Source organism: Protopterus annectens, chromosome 7.part0 (assembly GCF_019279795.1).
Source record: "Protopterus annectens isolate FY-2018-M chromosome 7.part0, PAN1.0, whole genome shotgun sequence".
Taxonomy (NCBI): Eukaryota; Metazoa; Chordata; order Ceratodontiformes; family Protopteridae; genus Protopterus; species Protopterus annectens.
In genome coordinates this window covers 107514794-107540907 of record NC_056739.1, presented here as the reverse complement: position 1 = coordinate 107540907, position 26114 = coordinate 107514794, and the positions used below count along the sequence as shown (strand labels likewise).

Below are 26114 nucleotides of genomic sequence, written 5' to 3'. Positions count from 1 at the left end.
CGTCATGATCTTCAATGCAGACTGGCTTTCCCTCAGGACCAATCCTTCCTTTATGCCCAAGGTGGTGTCTAGTGTGGCCCTTAATCAGTCCATTAATTTGCCTACCTTTTTCCCGAATCCACAAAACAAAGGAGAACGAATACTGCACTCTTTGGATGTGCACAGACAACTTAGATTTTATTTGGACAGGACTAAGCGCCTCAGAAAATCTGAACAGCTGCTAATTGGCTTTGCTGCAGGGGCAGAGGGGAAGGCCATTTTGAAGCAAACCATTTCTAAATGGATAGTCCTTTGCATTAATTTCTGCTATAAGCACCATGGAAAACCTACCCCACAAGGGGATAAGATCATATTCCACCAGGGCTGCATCTACCTCTGCATCCTTTCTCAGAGGTGTTCCTACCAGGGACATCCTAGAAGCTGCTACCTGGAGCTCTGTACATACCTTCATCAAGCATTACCACATGCCTATTTTTTCCTAAATCCAGAGCTGGTTTTGCCTCTGCAGTCTTGCAGGGCTTAATAGCTGGCCCTAATGCTCTCTAACTTCCTCAGCTTTGGGAATCTACCCAAATGTGATGTCTGCAACAGTGAAACACGAAGAACATAGTACAGTTGTGTACACTTACCATAAATGTAGATGTTCTAGTGTATTCACTGTTGTAGTCCTGGTTACCCTCCCTCCAGCCCCCTGACTTCTCTTGGCTCTACCTTTCCTTCTTGTTTGGTGTATTTAAGCTTTCTGGTGTATTTGCTTTTTGATGGAGGTGTACCATAACATATAATTGCTTCCCATTGTGGGGGCACCTGACATCTGGGGCAAGAAAAACTGATGTAATGGAGTCTGCTGCATGTTTTATACCCCTGATGACCTGACGTCACGGAAGAAGAGAGAGCATCTGACACAGGAATCCAAGACTCTGGTATTCAGGTCGGCTGAGGGCTACCTGCAGGCAAATAACCCAAATGTGATGACTGCAACAGTGAATACACTCGAACATCTACAGTTATGGTAAGTGTATACAACTGTACTTTCTCGCTCAACCCATGTCGAAAAAGATAAGAATAATTCAGGTGTGCAGACTGTATCTTTCCAGGTGGATGCAGTCGCAGTAGCTGTTGCAAGGTTGACCTTTCATTCTCTCTCAGCCCAAGACCATAGTGACCACGGATTATTCCCTGATTTGGGGGGGGCATTTTGTGGGGTAGATGTTCCAGGTCGTTTCGTCTCATGAAGAGGCCAATTTGTATATCAATGTTCCGAAATGAGAGCTGTGCATCTGGCATTGCAAGCATTTCAGAACAATTGTGATGCAAATGGACAACATGTAAGTAGTTTGGTACGTCAAAAACAAGGGGGAACCAAATCTTACCCTTCTTGTGTTGAAAATCCCTGAAGATGTGGCAATGGGCGATTTCCTCCAACCGCTTTCGAATTGCGGTGCACATTCCAGGGAAGTCCAGCATGATAGCAGACAAATTGAGCAGGTCCATCTTATCAGCTCACGAGTGGTCTTTCAGCAGTAAAGTGACGGACATAATTTTCCGTCAGTGGGGCCAGCCTTGCTGCAATCTCCTTGCATCTCCCCTAAGCAACAAATGCAGCAGCTTCTTTGCCCTAATCCCTCCACCAGGGGTCACCAAGGGATGCTGTGCTCAATGATTGGCCCCCCAGTCTTCTATATGATTATCCCCCAACTCCTTTAATTCCCAATTTCCTTCAGAAAGCAGCCAGATTGAACAGCAAAGTCATCCTCATTACACCTTACTGGCTTCGACAAATTTGGTTTCCCTTCCTTTGGACTCATCTTGTGCTCCCACCTTGGATTCAAGATCCAACTTCAGACCTTCTGTCTCACCCAGCTGGCATGGTTCACCCTGACATATCAAGCCTCAAACTGACTACATGGTTTCTCCAATTCCATTAACAGCCAGGCAACATATGCTCTCCTCACCTGTCCGTTTAGTATTGTTATCTCCCCATAAACCCTCTACGAGGAAACTTTACAAAAGTAAATGGCGCAGATTTTTTTATTGGGTAGAAAGGAATCGGGTTGACCCCTTCTCAGCCCTGACTCATTCTGTCCTTGAATTTTTAGCGAGTTTATTTAATAAGGGTGCTAGTTCATTGACTATTAATGTCTGACTCGCAGCCATTTCAAACTTTCATGTGGTGTTTCAGAATTCTTCCCTGGCTTCCTCTAAACTATGTAAAGCCTTTTTGAAAGGAACCCTTCTACTTAGACCTCCTTATAAAGATCCCGTACTACCTTGGGATTTAAATTTGGTACTGCAAGCCTTAACACAGTTCCCCTTTGAACCTGCAGTTACATGTAATTTAAAATTTGTAGTTGCAATTACATGTGCTAGAAGAATTTCAGAACTTCAAGCATTATCTTCTAAGGCCCCATATCTAATTTTACACAAGGATAGGGTCACCTTGTGTAGCAATGCTTCCTTCCTACCCGTGGTGGTGTCAGAATCCAACATTAACCAAACCATTAACCTGCTTGTATACTTCCCAGATTTTGCAAGTAAATGAGAATATATGCAGCACTTACTGGTTCATAGACAATTACATTTCTATCTGCACAGAACAAAAGAAGTTAGAAAGACAGACCAGCTGTTTATTTCCTTTGCATACAAAAAATTGGGTGGATCATTTACAAAGATGACTCTAGCCAGATGGTTTTTGTCTACAACAAATTGTATCTCCCCTTATCAAATTCATTAAAGGCTCATTCAGCCAGATCTATGGCTACTTCCACTGTATTCCAGTCTAGAGCATCCATGGATGATATATGTGCGGCTGCAACTTGGTCAAATCCTCATGCCTTTATCACTCATTTCAAATGAAATCTGGTTTCGAGGAGAAGAGTTGCCTTTGGCTCAAGTGTACTCAGGAATATCCTTCCTTAGAGTCTACTCAGGGATTCTGGTAGCTGGGGACTATGTCCCATCTGTTGAAGAATGAATAAAAATTGACAACATCTGATAAAGAAGTTATGTACTTGCCACAGCATTCCATTTGTGTTGTCCAATTTCATTGTTCCTCAACTTCCCATCCTTCATCCCCCTCTATTTCTTACAAATGACTTTTGGAAAAATTAGACTGTTAGGGACACCTTATGTCCCTTGTGTTGAACTCCAGTTATGGCAATTCTTTTATAGTTTCTCTCTGTCTCTCTCTCTCAAGCTCTACGTATGAACTAAGGGACATTGGGCATAGTGCATTATGGGTAGGAAAGGAGCTTGAGAGTTTGTTGGTGGCCACGAGCTAGTTTAACAGCAGAGTCTGATCTGAGTCTGAACCATTCCGTTGAGGAAGAATGAAAATGGACAACAGAGATGGAACATTATGGTAAGTACATAACTTCTTTTTATCGTTGCAGCTTCTTAACAGGTTTGGTGTGCTCTCACAGTTCTACATATATTTTGTAACATTGTTTTAGTCCTCAGTTAGGTAGAACCTTGTCCGTAGCATTTTTTTCCTTTATGTTTTGCCGTTAGATATTGATCAGTTGAAGCTGATAATGAAGCTCGTGGGAACCCCAAGTATTGATCTGTTGAAGAAAATCTCCTCTGAGCCAGTGAGTTTTCATTGTGTGTACTGTGTGCTGTTGCAAAATTTAGGAGTGCTGTGTGCTTTATTCCCTTGCTTTGTTAGCATGAGCGTTTTGCAGAGAGCAAGTACAAGTCAGGGTTACGATGACTTCAAAGTTTGCAGTTTGCCTGCATAAATTCTTAGTGAAATTTATCCTGACTGCAATAACAGGTCAGTCACTAAAGCTAATACCAAAGTGATCGTTTTCTGAAAACACAAGGTAGAGAGATGGTGACAGTGAGAGAGTGCTTTTAAAACTGGTATTCTAAGAAGTTGCATGGTGCTTCATAGGATACTGTAATATGTCGCTGTTTTCTTTTCCAGACCTTTTGTGTGGTGAATAAATGTCTGCTCACTGTGTGACATCTGGCATGAGTACTAATATATTACTGCTGCATGTGAGTGCTTACTAAAGACATGCTTAACTTTTCCCAAAAAACATCATATTCTTGAAAGAGATGTGGTGGTTTTGTCCCAGCCCATTTAATTGAAAACTGTTTGGTCAAGCTCTGAAGACTAATTGTGCATTTTCTGCTATTGACTAGTTATGTTGAGACAGTCCCCACCACACGTGCCTCATGTAGGGGGCTGCTTCCTTTTCACCCCTTTAACATTCATAACTCTGAGATTGCTAGATCTTTCAGGTAAGTTTTGTATTTTTTTAGTAGGTAGCTTCTTATGTCACCAGAGCTTTACCAGAAGAGCTTTGACTAATGGCATGGCAGCAGATTAACCAGCTGTTGTTAACAAAACACTTGCCTAAGTAACTGCGTGTGCAAATGTTTTGACCAGGTAGGGTGTTATACAGCTGTCTCAATTTTGGAACCGTTGCAGAGATGGAGCAGCAATAACATGACCAAATGTGCAACATAGTGGCCAACTGGTGCATAGTGCCATATGTGTAGTGTAGAAGGGATAGAGGGCTGCCTGCATTGAATAGTCATAGTACTAGATATGAAGCGGTACCCTTCTGTGCACATATTCTATGTTTTGACTGTATTCTTAACAAAGAGCATGTGCCACACAGTAGGTGCTGCCAGTCTTCGTAGGTTGGTGCTGAGTAGATTTTGAAGGACATGTCATTCATTAACAAAGCACGTTACATGTAATGGTTCTGTTGTAGCTGCTGGCATGCAGTTGCATGACATAGCATGCTGTCCTTTTGCTGAGTTACAGTGTGCCATATGGCATAGTGTAAATTTATGGGTGACTGCATAATGGAGCACATTGGTGTGTTGGCTGCCTAATGTTTAAGGCTTTGCTGTAGTTGCATAATGGAACATACAGTGTGGTGGCTGTATGACAGCATTGTGTGCAGCTCCTGTGTGATAGGCTGTGTGGTGCACTGGTTGCCCCGTGATGTGAGACTTGCAGTGACTGAGTAACAGACCATTCTTATGTCACCAGGCGTAATGGTTTTATGAAAGTAAGTACCTAGCTGTGTGGAACCTGCTTGATCTAGTAAATAGTGCTAGAGCTTCAGTGTGGAGCATGCTGTTATGGCTGCATGACTGATCTTGTTGATATTATGGCTGAGAGCTGTACTGTGGTACAGCAGTGGCTGTATGACCCATTGTGTCACTTTGAAGGCTTTATGACTGAGGTGTGTGATTGTAGTGTTTTGATAGTTAAAAGTGCCACGCAGTGAGTTTTTAATAACCAGTGCACTGCAGTAGCTAATAGGACCCTGAAGAGTAAAGCTGTATAAATGATAGTTGTCTAAGTGAAGATCAGCACTTGACTGATGTTGGTTGGTGTGGGAAGCAAAGATCACTAGGACATGGTTGGACCAGAGAACAGCATTTCTCATTAATTGATTTCAGGTTCCATATAGTAAATAACTTGGGAACAGATGGTTGGGATATACAGTGAACAGCAAAACTCTGAGATGTATGGTGTAGCATATGAAGTTTCTTTAAATTATTAGCACCTTTTCTTTAAAAAAAATTGTAAAGTTGTCATTTGAATTCCTGTATTTTATTACATTTACAGTAATAAAAGCTCCAACCTAGCAGCACCTGACTTCATGTCCATCTGTATTTCTTGCAAGAACCCAATAGTTACCTTGGCAAGTATTGATGAGTGATGCAGTTTTAAAAAACAAAGTCCAGTTTTGTGAATTTAGTGAGTTATATGATTCATTGATATGACAGAACTGTGTATGGCTTATGGAATGATTGAGTATGGGGGATATTATTGCAAGAATCAAATTTTTAATGTTGCTAAAGCCATAAATGTATGGTAAGTTAGCAAACGTATTTGAAGTTAAACCCTTACAAAAGGAATTAAAATGTGTGAATATTGCTTGTTGAAAGAACAGCATTGGACACAGAGAGAAAAATGCACAAGTTTTGCACGATAATGTGGCTATAACCATGATTTGAGAAAGCCTCCTGCATAAAGTTAGTTGTGCAAGTGACGTATTATGAAAAATAATTTTAGCAAACTGTACAGTGCAAAAAAATCAAGTTACAGCATAAGCTGATGTATGCAGTGAAACAAAACTGCAGAAATTTCCTGACCCATAGGTCTGGAAAGACTGCATAGTGTGCAATACAGTAATGCACAAAGAACAGTGGGACATCTTTATGGATCAGCTAGAGATAAATTATAGTATCCAGCTTGCACACTGGAGCAGAATGTAATGTAATGTAAAGTCTGTTCAAAATTTTGCTTCATTGAGACTGAATGACCAGTTTTTTCTTCCATGCAGAAATTGCATGTTTATCTGATACAGCAGTTATTGCTGTTGGATCCAAATTAGATTACTTTGGATTATAAGAACAAGAAATGCAAGGTTAATTTCAAATAATTGATGTAGAAGCTTCATAATTGGGTCATTTGATTTGCCCAAAGGCTTGGCATATTAAAAATAATTCATGATGTGCACATGTGAAGCATTGAGTAGTTTTGAAGATGCATCAATCTGCAATGTTTGAAAAGCATGCAAAATATTCATGTTGATAATGCTTTATCAGCCATACATGCATCAAGAAGAGGTTCCAGTAGCTTTAAAGGGTGTATCTGTGAAGGAACTGAACAGACTGAACCTAATGACTGAGTAAATAACATGATTACTGTTGAACAAAGTATGTTTCATATATACCTAGATCCACAAATCCCAAATAAAACTATAAAGGGGGTGCATTTTCTGTTTTATACAGGTTGTTGCTGGAAGGCTAGATGAAAAATATTTACTTGTATGATAAAGGAATCAAGAGCTTGAGGTACAAGTTCTAAGCTGAATGAGTTTAGTATGCCTGTAGGAAATACAGATTCCATTAGTCACAATGTGGCATTTTGTCAGCACCAAGAAGTGTTTCGTATTGCTGCAGCACAGATATTTGAAGAGCTTGATGATGATGATAGCATCATTGGTGGTACTTTGGTCTGATTATAAATGAGAATGACAGGAAACCAGTTTACTTGTCAAATATAGTATAGCCACAATCTGAGTTTAAGTATAAGATCATACACACAGAGTTAAATATATGGGTCACGTTCTAATGTCAGAAGACTTGTAACCTGGTTATGAGATTAGACCTGCTCTAGCATCAGAGGATGAATGGGTAGTTAATAATTTTTGGCCATGGTGTGCAGAGTCTTGTCAGAATTAATGCCTTTGTTGTATGACGTTATGGTGCCTTAAGGAAATTTGTTGGGAGTGAGAGTCAGTAAGTTTTGAAACAGTCCATTGATGAGTAGACCCATCTCCATCTATGTTGCTGTACTTTTAAGTGGAAAGAATGCCACACTGTCTATTGGCGCCATTCAGAATTGTGAAGCTGCTGTGATTTTTACCATGGAATAATGGTCCAGAGTATTTAATGACTGCCAGAAGAGTTATGCTTGGCTTCGGAGGGAGCTGTTTTGTAATTGCTTGTAGCTGTGCAAACTCAACTAGGTGAGAACTTAGATGTTAATCTAGCTGTCATTCAGAAAAGGGTCAAGCTAAGAGTAGACTTGAGCCACTGCAAATTAATTTCAAGAAATAATTGCATAAAGCACACCAGTGTTGTGAGGAGTGCCTGGTATGTTTACAGAAACTTAAGATTTTTTTTTAACAATCCAGTCGATCAAATGTATATAGCATTTGTGCAGTCATATCATTCTTGTCTCCAGGAGCAGATTAATTAGCTCTTGGAAAATTAACTGGAAGTTAATTAGATTGGCCCACATTTATATGTGACTGAAACAAATTTAAAGAATTGCATAGATATTTTGAGGAAGTACCAGAGATAAGAGTGTTGTAGGAGGTTTCAGTGAAGGGTTAGTCAAAGTAGAAAAGTCTAATTCTGAAGGAAACTTTATTTCTCATTTAAAGAGACTAATTTGTGTATTGTGGCTTTAAAGCAGACAAGTTAATGGTGGTAAATCAGCTAAGATAATCAAGTAGCATACACTCCTTTGGTGCTCCAAATTCAGAAGGCAGTGGAGTCTATTCCCACACCAGATGCTTGGATTACTTTTTCAGTATTGACACTGTATTGCAGCATAAATGTGAGGGGAATGCTGCACTCCAGAATGTTCTGTCCTTTCGACGTTAAACTGCATTTCCATTTGCCTGAGCTGGTGGTTGTTGAATGTAAACAATCCCAAAAAAATGGCTCTACAAGTACGGCAGGTGCAAACGGCTACACCAATACAAACTCAAAACAAAAACAGTCCAGCACCAAAATAGTGGAGAAATTATCCTTTTATTTCAGTGTAGCAGCACCATCCAGGGTAGTGTGTGAAACACCATACCCATGAAAATATCAGACCGTTTTCTGCATAAGCAGCCTTCCTCAGTGATATCGTTTGACACATTACCCTGGATGGTGTTGCTACATTGAAATAAAGGATAATTTCTCCACTATTTTGGTGCTGTCCATTTTTTGTTTTGAAAATGTAAACAATCCCCTTATGCTACAGCCAAATTTTCTCTAGTCAATGTGAATTCAGATCTCCCCTGAAAAGTGGCCGCTGGCTTAGTTGGACTAACCTAGTCAAAAAGTAAATAATAAATACAAAAAAGTCACTGAGTTGTTTGTTTTACTATTGCTGTATTATCCATTTCAGAGTGGCAGGGAAACTGGGGTGTATCGGAAGCCAAAAATGTAAGTCCTTGAAAGGATGACAGTCTTTTGTAAGGCATATGCATGAAGGGTTAGTTAGGAGGTTCATGAATTCACCTAATGTATGTGCTTGGAATGCAAAAAGAAGCAGAAGTCAGCCTGAACACTGTTTCAGGAGTTACATTTGTAAGTAATTAAGTACAAAGAGCGAGCTTGTAATGTTACTTTAATGTTTTGGTGCAGACTGAGCATCTTGTGTTACAGTGCATTCTCTGGGTAGATCATACTTACTTTTTTGTAAATGAGTGAGTGGAGAGATCAAAAGCCCTTTTATAGCCTCAGCCCAGGCTCTAAAGACCAAGTGTTATGATATTAAGAGTATAATTGCAGTATGCATTTGATAAAACATTTGCAGAGCAATTTACATACATGGACTGGCAACAGAATAAACAAGTGAAAAAGCAGTTAGCATGACTGCAGTAAAAATGCAGCTATGAACTGTAAGAAGTGTAGGTTTAATTGTACTTGAGATATCATGGAGTTACTTTTTTTGAAAGCTGTGTATTCTGGTGTCATTTTGAGGATTTTCTTCTTTGCTGATTTTGACACCTTTAAAAAGGAATCCTTCTTCAACTTTAGGTGTAATATTTAGTTCTGTAAGGGTGGATGTCCGGTCATTTAATAACCAGGTTGAAGAGCAGAAGCCCTAGAACTAAGCCCTGTGGAACACCTGTTCTGAAGATACCCTATTCCGAAATGTTGAGAACACCTAAGACAAAAAAAGTTTTGTCTTTTTAGGTAACTACATTACCATCTGTTTGGTTCATCTATAAACCCAAGCTTTTTTAATTCTAGAAGTAACGGAAAGTGATCATTAGATTGAAAGGCTGTTTGCAAGTGAAAAACACTGCTCCGTTTGGAAATCTTTTCCACTTACTTATATTAGGTTCATAGGTTCATAGGCTAGTACTAGGCTAACTGCCCTTGCAAGCCATTTTAAGCCTAGCCAGTTGTCCCCTGTGAGATTCAAACCCTGTACCTTGTGTTTGTAAGGCAAACACCTTAACCATTAGGCCACCCTCCCAGTATAATGGAATATATTAAATCAGTAAAGTTGTATTTTTTGTCTGGACAAATCCTGATGGGTCGTATGTTGAAGTCGGGCATTCTGGCATCTTCATTGTTTATTTAGTGATGAACAAAGCTCACATACAAGAGAGTCTGCTGCAGAACTAATCAGAGCATAATTTTTATATCAAAGCTTTTCTTCTGTTGATGGTGAAAGAATGTCAAAATTCATCAAGGTTTTTCTCATCAACCAGAGGCGGTCTTGAAATGTGAGCACTTGAGATCATTTGTTGTCCAAGGCTTTGAAGAACCAAGAAGGAACAGAAGATGTTTGCTGAGGAGCAGTGACATATTTTTGGGAAAATGATGGGCAAGAAGAAATTTTCCAAGGTATTTCAATCTAGTGTGTACAGAAATGTCGAGTGAGACTGTAGAGGAGCTTACCTACTAGTTAAATTCCAGATCTGTCTTCAGATGCAAGTAACTCTGAAGGGGCTGTGTTTCCCAAGGGTTATGTATTCCAGATGAAGAATACATTAAAGAATTCCGAATCTGTTACAGATAATAGTAAAAAGCTTCAGTGTTTGCTGATATTTGCAATCATTTAAATTATGAAGTAGACTCCATGTTAAATAGAAACAAGCTGATGAAATGTGTAGTTCTTTCTCAAAGTGTGATAAGTGGTATCTCTTCAAAATACAATCACTGAAAAAGGGTCTCTAATATATTGTGGTGTTTCATTAATGTATTGCAAATGTACTAGAATGCAAAAGAGCTATGCAGTATGATTTCCTGTATTATCACATTTGCAATACTAATGTCTATGAGCTTGCAGTACATGACTAGTAGTTCATGTCTTTGTTGTGAGAACCAAACAGTGTCTGCTTTTGTGCAGAACAGTGTTTACAGTTTTCTGAGTTCAGGGGGATGGTGCTTAACTTAAAGAAGGGGTAATGAAGGATGAGATTCTGTAACACTGGCATTGTGAAAGAGTGAGGCTTGGTACTATTGGAGTAAAAGGTGTCAGAAGTGACTGATACCTTTTATGTGTGAGGGGCTCTGTAATGGCTGACATTGCTAGGATGCAGGGGTCTGTAGCATTTAACATTATTAGAGCAGTACTGTGTAGAGTTTGACATTAGGAATGTAAGATTCTGCAGTGGCTAACGCTGTTGCATTGTGATTGTAATGGATGGCGCCATTTGAGTGTGAGAATCCACAGCTCTTCATTGTTTGAACCCTTTGAAATTTGGGGTCTTTTAATGGTTATATTAAGCTACAGGGTTTGTAATGACTTGGTGACAGAGTGTAATGCTCAGTAATGGTTGGCATTGTGGGTAGTGCAGCTGTGAAGCTGGTAGCACTATAGAGTGCAGTGCTCATTAGATGTCTGGTAGCATTGCAGGGTTGTGTAGTGTAATACTTCTCTACTGAAGCCTGTGTCTTCATTATTGGTGATATGAGAGCCATTGTAGAGAGCTAAAGTAATTCTGTACTAGTGCTGTACATGACATCTCTAACGAGTGTGCTACGCAGTGATATGCAGGAAATGCCAGCAATATGTAGTCCTACTCTGTAATTAGGTAGCATCTGCACATTTCAGTGGGTGTTAATCATAGGGGTTGCTGCCCTAGGAATTGGGTGAAAACTGACTGATGTCTACATTTATGAGATGAATTTGTTTACAAACATGCCCACAAGCCAAGCTCATACTCTGTCCCAGACGTTGGCCCAGTGTACAGCTAAAAGTGAGAGCAAGTTGAGGATGATTACCCTTACCCCAACATGAAGCAGCTAGTCATCACGCCTTCTGTACATCGCTTTCTTCTAAGAGACCTCCAGGGAATGATGTGTACACAGTTTTGGGACTCTTATTTGGCTTTTAATGTTTGATGGCATTGTTTATCTTTTTTGGCCGTTAAAACCTGTAATTTTTGGATTAGAATGTCAACTTTTTGAGGTTTGTGTCATCCTGGAAAAGCATTTTTAACAGATTTGCATGCAAAAAGAGGAGTCTTCAAAAGTACTTCAATTCATAGCACCTGTTCTGCCTAGGAGAGGAGCATCACATGTCCTTTTGCAATCACCATACTATATTCAAGAAGAATGCAGTAAATAGGCTAGAAACCTTAGTGCCTACTTAGATTAGAAGAAGCTGGAGGGCATGGTAAAGTTCCCAGTCCCACATCTTAGTGTTGTTGAATCCCTACCTGCTCTGACCCTTTTGAAGGCACAGTGGGACTGAATTTTCTGCTGCTACTGCACAGGCCTCAAGAGAGTTTGAATGGTAGGCTGGCTTGGACACCAGTTCCCAGGCACCAGGAAAGGACACCTACCTCTCTAGAAATCTCCCTTTCCTCTCCCAGATTGTGTGAAGTCTCAGCAAGTAGTGGTTTTTACATAATAATAGTAGAATAGACATAATAGACAGAACCAGGGTCTTTTTGGACTAATCCTGAACGTCTCTTACTAAGGAGGTATTGGTTACTGTCAACCAGCTAGGCCCTCCCATTTGTGGCCCAGATATTATGCTTTAGCTCAAGTTCAAGTGCAAAAAAATTGTAGAAGACTGTTTCAGCCTGGCAAAAGGATGAATCCATTAGTGTCACAGTCCTCTGACCCGAGAATACCCCTCTTCTGAAGAAGAGGAATGTATCTGCAGTCTAATTCTTTAGGCTCTAAATTTGAAGGGAATGATCTGCCTTCTTTACACATCATCTGTGCAGTGGTCTGCACTTCTAATGATGTAGTTGTTTCTTCTGGTTCCCTTCCTGAATGTGCATCTTTTGGCGATACCTACAATCTTGGGAAGAAAGACATCAGTTAGGGCTCCAAAGTGGTGTCAGAATCAAGGACAGACTACTTAGACATCTTTGGCACAGATATATCTAAGCCTTTCACAGCCCTTCCATCTTCCAGGCATCCATAAAATCAGACTCCTGTCCACTTGCTCCTAAAAAGTCTTTGTCTCTGGATTCCAGGAAACTCTTTCATTACCATTAGGAAAAACGGATGACTGATGTAGCAGTCATTTCTTTGGAAGTAGGGCATCTAGACTGGCTCCAGGTCTAAGGATATTCACAACCAGTAAAGAGTAGCGTCCTGGACCATTCTGGAAAGAAGGAAGTGTGCAGCGCTGTTTCTCTGGTACTTAAGTCTGTAAAATTCCAAGTGCACACTAGCTGTTAAGATAAATTCTTAAACAAATTGAAAATATGACCTCTGGCATCATGTAGAAAGCAAAAAAAGATAGTGTACACAGATTGATCCCACCTGTCTTTAAAGCGGGTAAGCATACCATCAGATAGGATATGATTCTTTTGAAGCATATAGTAAAACAGCAACCAGTGTGACCATAATCCAGAGACTTGACTTGTTCAGATACCGACATTTGTCAGGAAACTTAAAGCTTTAGTTTAACATTTAGATAAGTATTTACTTTTTCGCCTTGACTGACTGGAAATATTTAAGTCATTCGATACAACCAAAGCAAGTGTATGAATACCAGTGATATTTAAGTCATTGTTGAAGGGCAAGGCGATAGAATAGGTGAAACAGCTCTTTCAGCCATCTATTCCTAGTCGCAACTGAACTATCTGGCCAAGCAGTGGCCTTTTCGCAAGAAAGAAATTGGTGCTAAGCAGTTGAAGTAGAGGTGGAGGAAGGCATATTAAAAAAAGGGTCAGGTTTGGAGTAAAGGTTCAGGGGTAGGCAAGAAATGTGTGCTGGGGGAGGCATCAAGTGTCCCCCACAGGAATTTTCAAGCCACTAATGATGGTACTCTCAGCTCCACCTACTTCTCTTCCTCCTTCCCGTCTCTTGGGAGGCAGGCTATCTCATTTCAAGAGAAAGTGGTTCACCTTATCTGTGACAGATGGTTGAAAGACATCATTTACAAGGACACAAGTTTGAGTTTAGGGCAGTTCTGCCCTTTCTGGGAATGACTCCAGTCTGGACCAGGCACACTTATCACTGAAGGTATTGGAGCAGCTGGGAATGATACTTTGCGAGAACAGTGTTCCTAATCGAGACTTTTCCTAGTGCAAACAGAAAATTGCCCCAGGAAAAAAAAACATTCTGGACCTTTCCAGGGCAAGCAGCTGACTCAAGACTAACCAAAGTCTGGATGCTTACCCACCTGTGGCATCTGCCAGTGGTGTTCCACGGGTTGTTCATGCTTATTGGATGTAAAAGATCCCACAGCAAAAACATGGGAAGTTTCCCATTGTCCTAGACATGTGTCTCGGTTGGTACAATTATCACCTCTCGTTTCCCCTGAAATAATTCACTGGCCTAGTGGGACTTAACCCATTAAACAGAAAATAAAAAAAAAAATATGTACATACATACATACCCTGAGTCTGAAAGACACCTACCTGCGAATCCCAATTCACAAAGGCCACAGGCAGTCTCTAAGGTTCAGGGCAACTGAGAATTGCTTCCAGTTTACCTTTCTCAGTAGCCTGTCCATGGCTTTACTGGTGTTCACCAAATGTCTAACAGGGGTATGTGCCTTTTCTTAAGGACACTGGGGAGTCCATACCTGGATGACCGTCTTATCCTGTCCCTTTTGATGGCATCTATGGATTGCCTGACTAGACTGAGTTTCGGTCTATGCATTCCAAAACTGAAATGATCACACACAAATCAAAGGTATTCCTGGATGTAAAAAAGTGTTGTCTTTATCTTTCTAAGAAAAGGCCTGTCCAGTTGAAATGCCTCTTCACATGCCTGGCCCAGAACCCTCATGTGTTAGCTAGGGGATCATCAGGACCCCGTGGCTCATGTCTGCATTAATTGTGATGACATCTGTAGCCAGGTTTTCTACGAGAAATATCCAGTGTACCCCATGAATGTCTGACAAAGCACCGTTTCCCCCTACATCATATGATTCTAGTCATCCCTGACATCGAAACGGAGTTCACGTGGTGGACCCAGTAGTTGGAACTCAATCAAGGCAGACCCATGGTAGTCTCCGAGAGGAAGAGACCCTTAACCATGTGCATGTCTGTCCTTGCCTGGTGAATAACTAGCACAGCTGGTAATTCATAGGGCTTTAGAGCAAGACCATGTGTAACATATATGTAAGTCAAGGGTATGTTGGCAGTCCTTTTTTTCATGAAGGCTGCCTGATGTGCTTTACCTCAAGGAATCCGTGGTCACAGACAGCACTACAGTACTTTAGTGAATTAATGTGGAAGGAGGCACGCACTCACTCCTAACTGTACAAAAAATGATCATGCTGGTGTGGGAGCTGGCTATCCAGCTGGCCGTGCACCTCCAGACATCTTATTTGTACTAAATGCTAAATGTGGTGGCAAATCAGCTGGGCAGAACCATTATCAGGCATTTGGATCCTATAATTTTACAGACCGTCACATACAGGTAGGGTGTATTGATTGACTCTCTTCATGCTAGACAACGATTGCATTGAAATTTTGTTTATGATTTCCTTGCAGAAAAGCATGGATGGTGAATGTGTTCAGAAGCTGTTGGTACAGAGGTCTGCTGTATGCATTCCCCACCACCGTTGTTGCTGTGGGTGATGCAAACAGTTCAGATGGGGCCAGAATTGTGATGGCGGCCCCTGTCTGGCATAGGCAGTGGTAGTTCTTTCTGCTAAATCATATGACCAAAGAGAGGTCTCTCTCTCTATAACTATAGCATTATGTTTTTCTCACCAGAAGAAATTGCAGTACACCTCAAGCATGAGGAGCCTAAGATGGGTTACACTAATCCTCTTAGCCTGTTGACTGGCTTTCAGAAGAGATGATCAGCATTCTACAAGAAGCCAGAAGACACAGCACCAGGAAGACTTAACGAAATGAAGAAGTTTGTATGTGGTGCTCATCTAAAGGAGTCCTCCCCATAGTAAAGACTCTATAGTATTGTAATGGTACGTCTGGCGAGAGCTCGCTCTTTACTTCCATATAAGTATACATCTCAGCCATTACTGCGTGGCTTATCTTGAACCCAGCATTGTCTTTTTCTGAATCTACTGCTGTATGGATTTTTCTTTTTCTTTTTCTGTGTTTTTGGGTGCAAGGTGGTGTTAGCAGTTAAAGGTTATACTGGCTTTTTAAGCTAAGGCATTCATACTGTAGAACTCTCTCTTTGCGGGCATATGCAGAGTCCTAAGATCTGCTGAAGTTTCTTTTGGTTTATTCATGAAGACTTGTTTGAAGCCAATTTGCAGCGTTTCCTGGGTATGGGTGTGTGTGTTTAATTCATAATGTGGATTGAAAACTTGAGCCATTCACTGCCATTTCAGTTTATTATTAATCTGATTTACTCAGTATTCCTGATTAGTATTTGAATTGAGCTGACTGCAACGCATGCAGTGTATTTTTATAAAGTTTTGCTGAAGAGCCAGCCCTGTGTTGCACAGGCAGGACATCCATCTTTGACACTGGCAACCCAAGTTCAGGAATGGACTCGAGTTGCTTGTAGGGCTGCCCAGGTTGTTATGGATGAGGCCGTCTGTGAGTCAATTCTTCTTTCCCAGCGGAGGAAGTGTTGAAGTCTGTGTGACTTCTGGTGGAAACCAGGAGCTTGCATTTCTTTCAGCTTTATACAGGGAACTGTGACAACAGTCCTAATATTATTGCAGTAGCTGCTCCCACAGATAAGGTAATTGACTGGGTGTCATGTCAGTGGGGGCTTCCAGGCTCGACACTCACTACTCCCCATTGGATTCCTAAGCCTAGTAATGAGTAACTGTCCTAGGAGTTGGGAAGGCCCAGTCAACAAAGGATTATGTCTGGGGTTTCCTGCAGGAGCATTTGGAGATTCAGGTATTGGTGAGCAGGGAAGCCTCACAAGAGGAAGGCCAGGCTGTATGGGAGAAGCAACAAATGGGAAAAAAAGGTTTTGTAAAAAGGTGGAGGATTGATAGGTTATGTGTATTCATTATTTGCCATCTGCGTTACGTGGGGCAACAGGTCTTTGTTCCATGTAGTGGTGATGGTAACTCCTTTGTTTTTGATTGCCTAAAAGTCTGAGGCTCTTAGGACCAGCCTTCACTGCTAATGCTTCTTGGGTGAGGCTTTGTGCATTGTGTCATGTTAACGAACCCCTTGACCCGGGAACCTTAAGATATTAACCAGCTTCAGCAGATCATGCGACTGACCGGAATTCCGCCGGACTACCTCATCAACCGGATGCCTAGCCATGAGGTGAGAAGAATCCACGAGTCCTCCTTGCATGAGTGACCAGGGCTTCCTGCCTGCCTTATCACCACTTTTAAACTGTCCATATGCAGGTCAAAATGATGAGAGACCTAGTTTTGTTAATGGTGTAATTATCGGAAAGTTAGTTTAAAAGAGTGAACACCACTTACCTGGTGGCTTCCAGATGTGTATCTTGGCCGTCTGGCTTAGAGATTTGTGTGTAAGCAGTTAAAAAGAAGCTTTGTAGTCATAATGTTTTGAGTATTGCCGACAGCAGTTGTCTCAAGCTTTGTTCCTGTCTATCCCGTGTGGCACTGGACGTCTGCTTTGATGCATGCACATCAGAGCAGAGGTCAGAATTGCCTGCTGTGTTTTCAATAACCTTGTTCAGGGAGCCACCATGTAGGCTGCATCTTCCTTTAAATCTGTCACTTGTAAGTATTATGTGCAGGTGGGCATAGACTCTATTCTGTCTGGTGTATTTTGGTTTTCTGTTCATTGTATTTATTCACCTGATATTTCTTGCTGGTTACATGGCATTACTTTGGTAATATATGAACTTACACGGAGAAGGCTTCTGCAAAAGGTAAGTGCCTTCGGACTGCATACACTGTTTTGCCAAGGGTTTTCTGTACCATTTGTCTGTTGTCCTGTCTGCCTGGCTTAAGGGGTTTGCTCGTTTCTTTTTACTCAGATGTCTTCTTTGCAGTTGTCACAGAGAAATCCCATTTTTTCACTGTATACAGAAAAAAACAAGCAGTTCAGTTCCTAGAATTACTGTTATCGGCAGGTGCTGAAGGATGAGACTTGCAGGTTCTGTTGTCATAGGTGTAACACCTTCGTTGAAGTCCCCAGTATAAGCAAATGATGCTACAGGCTGTCTTCAGTACAAATTTGCCGTATGGTAGCACAGTAAGTTGAAGATGGCTTCTGGAGGGACATTGCATATAGGTGCACATCCCAAAGGATTTCTGGTTAAAAGTAGATGAGCATGAGGTAGAAGACCAAATCATTTTGGAAGCATGCTTTGGAGTGTCATTTGTTTGACTTCTGAGGCACAAATCAGACTGAAGGTTGTTCTTGACTACCTCGGAGGCCATTGCAGTCTGCTTGGACTGTAATGCTGATCCTCAAGTGCTCAGTCCTGGAACAGTTTTGAGTATTTGATCCATGCATACAGGTGTACTTATTGCCCCACCTCTTGCAGAACCCTACCCATTAATCTTAATTGCCTGTCTGTCCAGAGATTAAATTCCTTTTCTATTTTGTGGCATATATCCTAGAAAGTGAGGGTAAGCTTCACAGGTTGGCTATGAGAATATAGCATTGGGGGGGTGTCCCAGACTTCACTCAAAGTACCATCTTCAACCATTAACAGCATTGCGTCCTCCATGCCTTTGCTGCGAGTGCTAGTCTCAGAACGTCCATCAGCATTACAGCACCCATGTTTTCACTTTTAATGCCATTCTGAGCACATCATCCGGATGGCGTTACATACTCCATGCTTTCAGCGCGAGTCCCATCCTGAGCATTTCGACCAAGTAGAGTTAAGTAATCCACGCCTTTGGCTGTCCACGGTTCTTTACTGGTTACACTACAAATGTCCTTCTAGCAAAGCTGATGTCCTCTCTATATCACTGTTGCTGTATTCTTCACCTTAGGGATCTCCTGCCAAGAATAGCCTAACATCCAGCCAGTATACCAAAGCTTTTAGATCTTGTATGTGCTGCATGTCAGACATATGCACCCCACTCAGGAAATAGGGCATAAACAGGACATACAGACGCAGTTACCCAGAACTACTTTGCCACCAGTCTGAATGCCAGCAGTGATCATCATTCTGAACCCCCTTAGCTGTGCTGATACCTAGCCATCAGAGAAGTGCCCCGTTGGTGTCTTTTTTTTTTCTTTCTTAATGCTGGTTTTGTTTTCTTTTGGTTGCTTGGAGTTCATGTCATCTAAGAAGGGAAAATGTCAGTGTTGGAGGCAGATTCCACATAAGGATCATCACAAACGGTGCTAGTTTTGTGTGGGTGCTTCCCACGTCCAATACTTCCTGTGGTACTTGTAAGGTGTTTGTGCCTAAGATTCTTAGAAGCCAGTTGTCTTCCCTGGCCATCTGCCTCAAGAACCAACAGCTTAAACAGTTGGTCCAAGGTAGCATGACGGAATCAGTTAACCACATGGTACAACCATTAAGCAAGAAGAAGGCAAAGAAATTTCAGCTGTGTTTTTTGGCTGTCCATCATCCACTGAACATATGTCTAGGAGCAGGTGATAGCTCTGTAACCCGTCTGGTGTCGACTACAGATATTCTTCGTGTTTCCCTGTTGCAGTCATTACATTTGGGTAATCTGCTGGCAGGTTGCCCTCAGTCGGCCTGATTAGCAAAGTCTTGGGGTCCTGCGTCGGTGCTGTTTCTTCTTCCATGATGTCAGGTCTCCAGGGATATAAAACATGCAGCCGATGCCATTACATCAGTCTTTCTTGCCATGCAGTGCCCGAAGCAGAAGCAGCAAGTGCCGGTCGGCCAACTCCTGAAATTTTCATTTTCGAGTTTCAGAACCAAAGTCTTCAACTAAAAGCGAAGTAACCCGTTGGGGAAACTTTTTCTTGCTCCTTACCGATGTCAGTAAAAGTTAATAATTGCATTACTTGTGGAAAGCAAATACCTCATAAAGATTTTAATTCGTACTGTATTCCTTGCCTAGGCCCTGACCACGACATACCTTGCTGTCGGTTTTGTGCTTTATTTAATCAGCGCACTATCCTTCGTTGGTATAATTTTGCCTCTAAATATTTTGGTTCTCTGTTTAATTATCCAGAAATGTCGTCGGTTAGCCATCCAACTACCGGAATTCTGAAAAAACGCAAAGATAAAGACAGAGTCAGGCAGCTGAGGTCCAAAACTGCTGACGACGCTTCTCCTTAGCCATATGCCAGTTCGCCAGTATTCAGTGAGGCACTTTCGCAGCCCCTAATACCCACTACTACTGATTCGCAGGCCTCTGCTGAGACCCATTCGGAGTCTGGTATGCCACAAGATACTTCAGCTATGGAACCCGCGGATGTCTCTACCTTGGATGGGTCCGGAACCACTGTGCAGACACCGGCTTCTGAGGGTGCATTCAGGCCTACGGACTTGCATATTAAATCGATGCCTCCTTTATTACTAAGGCCTAAATCTCGATCCATGTCTAAAAAAATGAATGTCCAGGTCACATGCTCTGGCCTGTATGCCTAAAAAACAAATGATAAAAATGGCTGAAGATCTAATAACTCTAATCAGGGGTAGCCCCCCCCCCCCCTTCTAAGAGGCCTTAGGGCTGAGCTTGATTATGAATCTTCTGATTAGGATTCTGTTTTTTCTGACGACCTGGATTTGGCCTGACCTACTTACGAGGATTCTGATGCAGAGAACTCTATTCCCTCTGCTTCCCCTCCTGAGGATTTTTCTTTTGGGGAAACCTTACGTACTCTAAGGGAGCATTTTCACTGGGAAAGCCAGGAATTTTCTGATTCAAAAAAGAGGCTTAGCGATTTCCTTCTCCTACCTCAACATATAGGCCTTTAGCTCTACCTCCTGTACTAGACATTGTTGATGCTTTTTTGGAATCTAGTTTGGCCCCTGATTCCCTGCCTCCTGCTCCCAGTAAACCTGACAGATACTACTGGGTCCCTAAGTCCCACAAGTTCCTTGTCAAAAATCCTGTTGCAGATCCAGAGACTATTTCACATGGGCCCAAGGGCATTAAGGCTTCTACTGCTAAAAATCCCTACCCCCTCTGATAGAGACTCCAGTGTGCTGGATAGATGGGTAAAAAGGTTTACACTTCTGCAACCTTGGCCATTAGGGCTTTAAACTGCCAGTTTCATATGTTAAGGTATCAGCAACATGTTATTGGACTGCTTAAACAGAAAATGATGTTGATTCCTGACTGTGTGGAAAATAAAGACTTACTGGATTTAATGCATTCTGCTGAACAAGTTGGAGAACATACTTTGTGGTTTTGATTCTTTAGAGGCCTCTTGAAGGGCTGCTGTTACTGGGTCTGTGCTTAGAAGGCATATTTGGCTTAAGGAGCAATCTCTGTCTGATCATGTTAAAGCTAAATTGTTGGATGCTCCTTTAAATCAGGACCGCCTGTTTGGCAACAAGGCTGAAGAAGTTCATAAAAAGATGGAAGATAAAGCTAAATCTATGCAAACTGTTAGATTTTTTTTACACATTCAGCCTCCTAGATTTAGTAGGCACTGGCCTTCTAAGAATTGGTCCTTTCCAGCCCCTTTCAGGTCTTCTCAAGCTAAGCCCAGACACAGCAAAAAACCCAGGTTTCAGTCCCAGGGGACTCTCAGAACTAAGCAGTGGGGGGCCTCCATTTCCTAGACTGGGAATAACAAGACACCCCCCTATGGTAAATTGTCTCAGACTTCCTTTTAAAATTTCCAAGCACTTATCTTCTGACTGCCCCTTTGGGGGGGAAGATTGCTCTTCATGCAAAGAACTGGGAACTCATTACCAAGGAGAAATGGGCTTTAAATATAGTGTCCCAGGGATACAGATTTCACTTCCACTCATTGCCAACGCCAAGTGGGTGGCCGGACCTACCCCCAAATCAGTGGGCAGAGGCTCAAAAACAAGTACTTTCTCTCTTAAGCATAGGGGCTATTCAACTGGTACCAGAAGAGGAAAAGGGACAAGGTTTCTACTCCAGACTTTTCCTGGTACCAGAATTCAAGATGCTGACTCTTGACCAATTACTTACTATGCTAGGTAAAGATGCCTGGTTGGCAACACTAGATTTAAAAGAAGCATACCTGCACATCCCAATCAGGGAATCTTGCAGAAGATACCTATGCTTCAAAGCAGGCTACATGCACTGTCAGTTCTCTGCACTGCCCTTTGGCTTATCTACTGCTTCCAGGGTATTCACAAAGTGCCTAGCTCCAGTTATTGCATTTTGGAGGTAAAGAAGTATTCAAATATACCCATACCTGGACGATTGTCTAATTCTGGCAGAAAGCCGGGATATACTTTTGCATCATCTGGCATTTGTAAAAAGGGTTCTAACTTGTCTGGGGTACACCATAAACGAAAAGAAATCACAACTCCTACCCTGTCAACAAATTACATTCTTGGGAGCAAGCTTGAATACAACTTCCCAGATGGCTTACCTTCCTTTCAGTTGTCCTGTGAAGCTTTGCAGGCATCTGTTTCAGAGTCAAGGAGGAATTGAGGTTGGGTATCTCGGAGGCCCTAGAGGGATTTTGTAGATTCTGGTCAGGGAAGGGGTTCCTATTAAATCTTGTCATGGGTTGGAACCTCCTGTGTTTAAGGCTGATGTCCCTACCAAGAAAAAACAGAAGATTAAAAAAACAAAAGATTAAACATTATTTTGTATGTCCTAACGACCTTCAAAGGGATGGCAAGAGTTTACTTGGGGAGTGTTTATTGCCTTAATTGCCCTGAAGCCTCCTCAAGGGGTTTCTGTGCCTACTGCACCTTGGACTTCAACTCCTTCTAAAAGCCTAGGGATCCTGATTCCTCATGAGGATTTTGATTTTGATGAGGGGGTCTTTGTCTTATTCTTCTCAGATGCCTTCTCCCTTGGCTTATGGCTCTGATTAAGAGGAATCCATTAGCCTTGAGTTTCCTTTGGAGGAGCTGCCTTTTGTGGACGCAGTAGTCAGAATGATGGCATACTTTAAGTGGGATTCTTCTCAGGTGTCTGATATCCAGAAGAGGTATTATGAGTTGCTTCAGATAGGCACGCCTAAACTTGTGTTGGATGCTTTGTTAGACACTTTTACAGCTGCCTCTAAAACCAGATTCTCAGCCCTCTGTTTCAAACAAACCTGACTGGTTCTGTAAGGATCCCGAGGATTATCACTTCCTGTTTGTGTCCTCCTGCTGATCCTGCGGTGGTGTCCGTCTCCTCTGACAAGTCTTCTAAACCTTTGCTCCCTACCAAACTCCTTTCGTATAAAGATAGTTGGGCCATTTTGAGGATTAGAAGGAAGGTCTATACTTCCTCTCTCCTTGCACTGTACTAAAAAAAAATTGCACTTTATATTGCTTTTGCCTCTTCTTAAAAGTACTCAATTGTATTTATTCTGCTGTATTTATTACTGCTTGGTAGTAGCCTAATTAAATTGTAACTGTTATTCTAAGCCTTTTGGTTTAAGCACTTGGGCTTCGGACCAGTTGTTTTACATTAGGGTTTGTGGTCGTCACTGTTGTGGCAGGACAGGTAGCTTAAATCCTTTTAAGTGGGGAACTGCTGATTGAAGGCTCAGTGTCTGTTCTAAAAGTGTATTAGTTCTGGTTTAAGCACTTGGGCTTCAGACCAGTTATTTTACATTAAAAAGGTTTGTGGTCTGCACTCTTGAGGGAGGAGAGGCTAGATTCTGCCCTTTTGAGCTGGGAATTTCTGGTTAAAGGATTATTCTGCCTGCTTATTTGAACTGTTTCTTTCTGAAATTGGTGCACCTTGTTTGCTATAGCATAGATTAGATTCAGGCATGCTGAATCTAGTTTTGTTTGTATAACTTGAGCACTAATCCAGGCCATCTTTTTTGGAGAAGGTTCCCCTCCACCCTAGTGGCAGGAGTGTGCAGTCAGAACTTGTCTGATTGAAGACTGCTGGAACAGGGCTCAGTTTTGAGCTTTTTACTGGTTAATTGGGTAATTTGCTTAAATCTGTTTGCTCGTTTTCTATTGCTGTATAAAAATATTGCACTTTATTCATCTGCTTTTACTGTATTTGTGTTTCTTCTTACTTTATTGCATTTATTCTGCTGCATTTATTACTGCTTGTTAGTAGCCTGATTAGGTTGCAACTGTTATTCTAAACCTTTGGTTGAAGCACTTGGACTTCAGACCAATTGTTTTACATTAAGAAAGTTTGTGGTCTACACTGTTGTGGCAGGACTGATAGCTTACATCCTTCTAAGTTGGGAGTTGCTGAGTGAAGGCTTTAGTGTCTGTTATTCTAAAAGTGTATTAGTTCTGGTTTAAGCATTTGGGCTTAGGGACAGTTATTTTACATTAAGAAGGTGTAGTCTGCACTCTTGTGGGCGGAGAGGGTAGCTTCTGCCCTTCTGAGCTGGGAGTTTCTGGTTAAAGGCTTATTGTGCCTGCTTATTTGAACTGTATCTTTCTGAAATTGGTATGCCTTGTTTGCTGTAGCATAGACTAAATTCAGACCTGCTGAATCTAGCTTTGTTTGTATAACTTGAGCACTAATCCAGACCATCTTTTTTGGAGATGTTTCCCCTGCACCCAAGTAGTAGGAGTGTGCAGTTAGAACTTGTATGATCGAAGACTGCTGGAATGGGGCTCTGTTGGTTAATTTGTTTAAATCAGTTAGCTCATTTGCTACTGTTATATTAAAAAAATACACTTTGCCGCTTATCTAGGGTTAAACTATTTCTGGCCCCATAAAGTCTGCTGTTCAAATTTTCCCTTAGAACTAGACAGTTTTTTTTAGTTTTAGCTCTCAAATCTGTTACTTTGAGTTCAGCACTTGTGCAGAACTCGTTGTAAGCACTAAATAAGCTACAAATTACTGTAGCACTCAACTTTCCTCATTTGTCTAGAGGAAAACAGTTTTTAGTACTTAATAAATAAGCACATATCCATGCATTTCTAAGGGTCAGTTCCCAGTGTTTTCTCCAGTCTACCTGATGAATCTGGACATCTTGGGGCAATGTAGCAATTGCCTCTTGTACACCGACAACCCTCTCCTCCTACCACCCAACACTACAACCTGTTAGAGATGCACTTATATAGCCAAATTGGAAGCAGAGCTCTCTTCACCCAAGACTGGACTCGACAGTCAAGAGGAGAAGGTAAACACTTGCACCACACCACACTCATTACATAGTCCCTCAAAACCTACACCACCAAAACACACACCTAAGTTCGCGGAGGCTCTCAATAAAAATCTGCTCAAGCAACAGAGACCTCCAAATCAGAAACGCACGCAACCTCCACCCCACCAACACAACCCAAATGACACATAGCCCACAAACTCAATGTGTCACTCAACCACAACCCATAAGGCATAACAACGTACCCAACACTCTAGTCATAGGTGACTCTATAGTCAAGCACACTGATGTTCCACTCACCAGGCTAAACAAGGAGAAAGTTACTGTCAGCTGCCTATCGGGTTCCAGGATCCACCACATAACGCATGCACTCAAGTCACTCCACAACAAGTACAAATATGACTGTGTCATTGTCCATGTTGGTGTGAATGACCTGACACGTACCTCCCTGGACTACATGAAAAGAAACATGGAGGAGCTCTCCGATCTTGTAGCCCAGGCAGGTATGACCCTAGTCCTGAGTAGCATCCTGCAATCACCCAGAATGATACCACAGTAAAAGGACAAAGTGATTGACTTCGACAGTTGGCTAAGCTTCTGGTGTCATTCTAAGGGGATCCAGTATCTGTCTGCCTGGGATGACATGATCGACAGACCACGATACTTTGCCAGAGATGGCCTGCACCTGTCGCCCGTGGGATTGCGGATACTGGCTAAGGCTCTTGCCACCCCTATAGTGCCTTTTTTAGGCAAGGTTCAAATGACAAATTCACCACCATAACAGGTACAAGCAAGCAAAATCTGAGGGTAATGCTACTCAGTGGTAGAAGTCTAAACCCCAAAATGCATTCATTCGAGGCACTCCTTAAAATGGAGAACATCGACTTCTGTGCAGTGACAGAGACCTGGTTCAAGACTCCAGAGCGCACCCCTGCATTATCAGGCTATAATTCATACCACACCTTTTGGTCACCTAACCTGGACTGAAACACTAAAGGCGAGGCGTGTCCATATTAATTAAGGATAACCACACCTCCAGGCTAGTTGCTCAGTATAATGCATCCGAGATTATCCAAGTGCAACTAACTCTGGTAAGGACTGCAGTCCAAATTGTAACCTGCTACAGATCCCCCACCATGCCCCAGGATTCCCACTCCTCATTTCTTGATACACTGGAAAATGTTAGGGTACAACCCAACACCCTAATAATGGGCGAATTTAACTACCCCACCATTAACTGGGAAAACTGCTCATGTACCAACTCTTTTGCTCAACGTTTTCTGGAATTCATAAATTTCAACGCCTTGGATCAACTTATCCACACCCCCACCAGGGGCAACAGTGTGCTAGACCTGGTCATTACCAACATGGGCAACCGGTTTT

The 26114-nt window shown here is 41.9% G+C and overlaps 1 protein-coding gene across 2 annotated transcripts in view; it reads left to right on the top strand.

The window, feature by feature from the left end:
* MAPK14 (mitogen-activated protein kinase 14) overlaps window positions 1-26114 on the top strand; it is a 1171379-nt gene that overhangs the window by 893239 nt on the left and 252026 nt on the right. The window contains exon 9 of one of the 2 annotated variants that reach the window (XM_044076538.1): window positions 16825-16904. In XM_044076538.1, the coding sequence (XP_043932473.1) occupies window positions 16825-16904 (80 nt within the window). Of the gene's footprint in view, window positions 1-3510; window positions 3591-16824; window positions 16905-26114 lie in introns of both variants that reach the window. The other variant, XM_044076537.1, reaches the window with a different exon arrangement.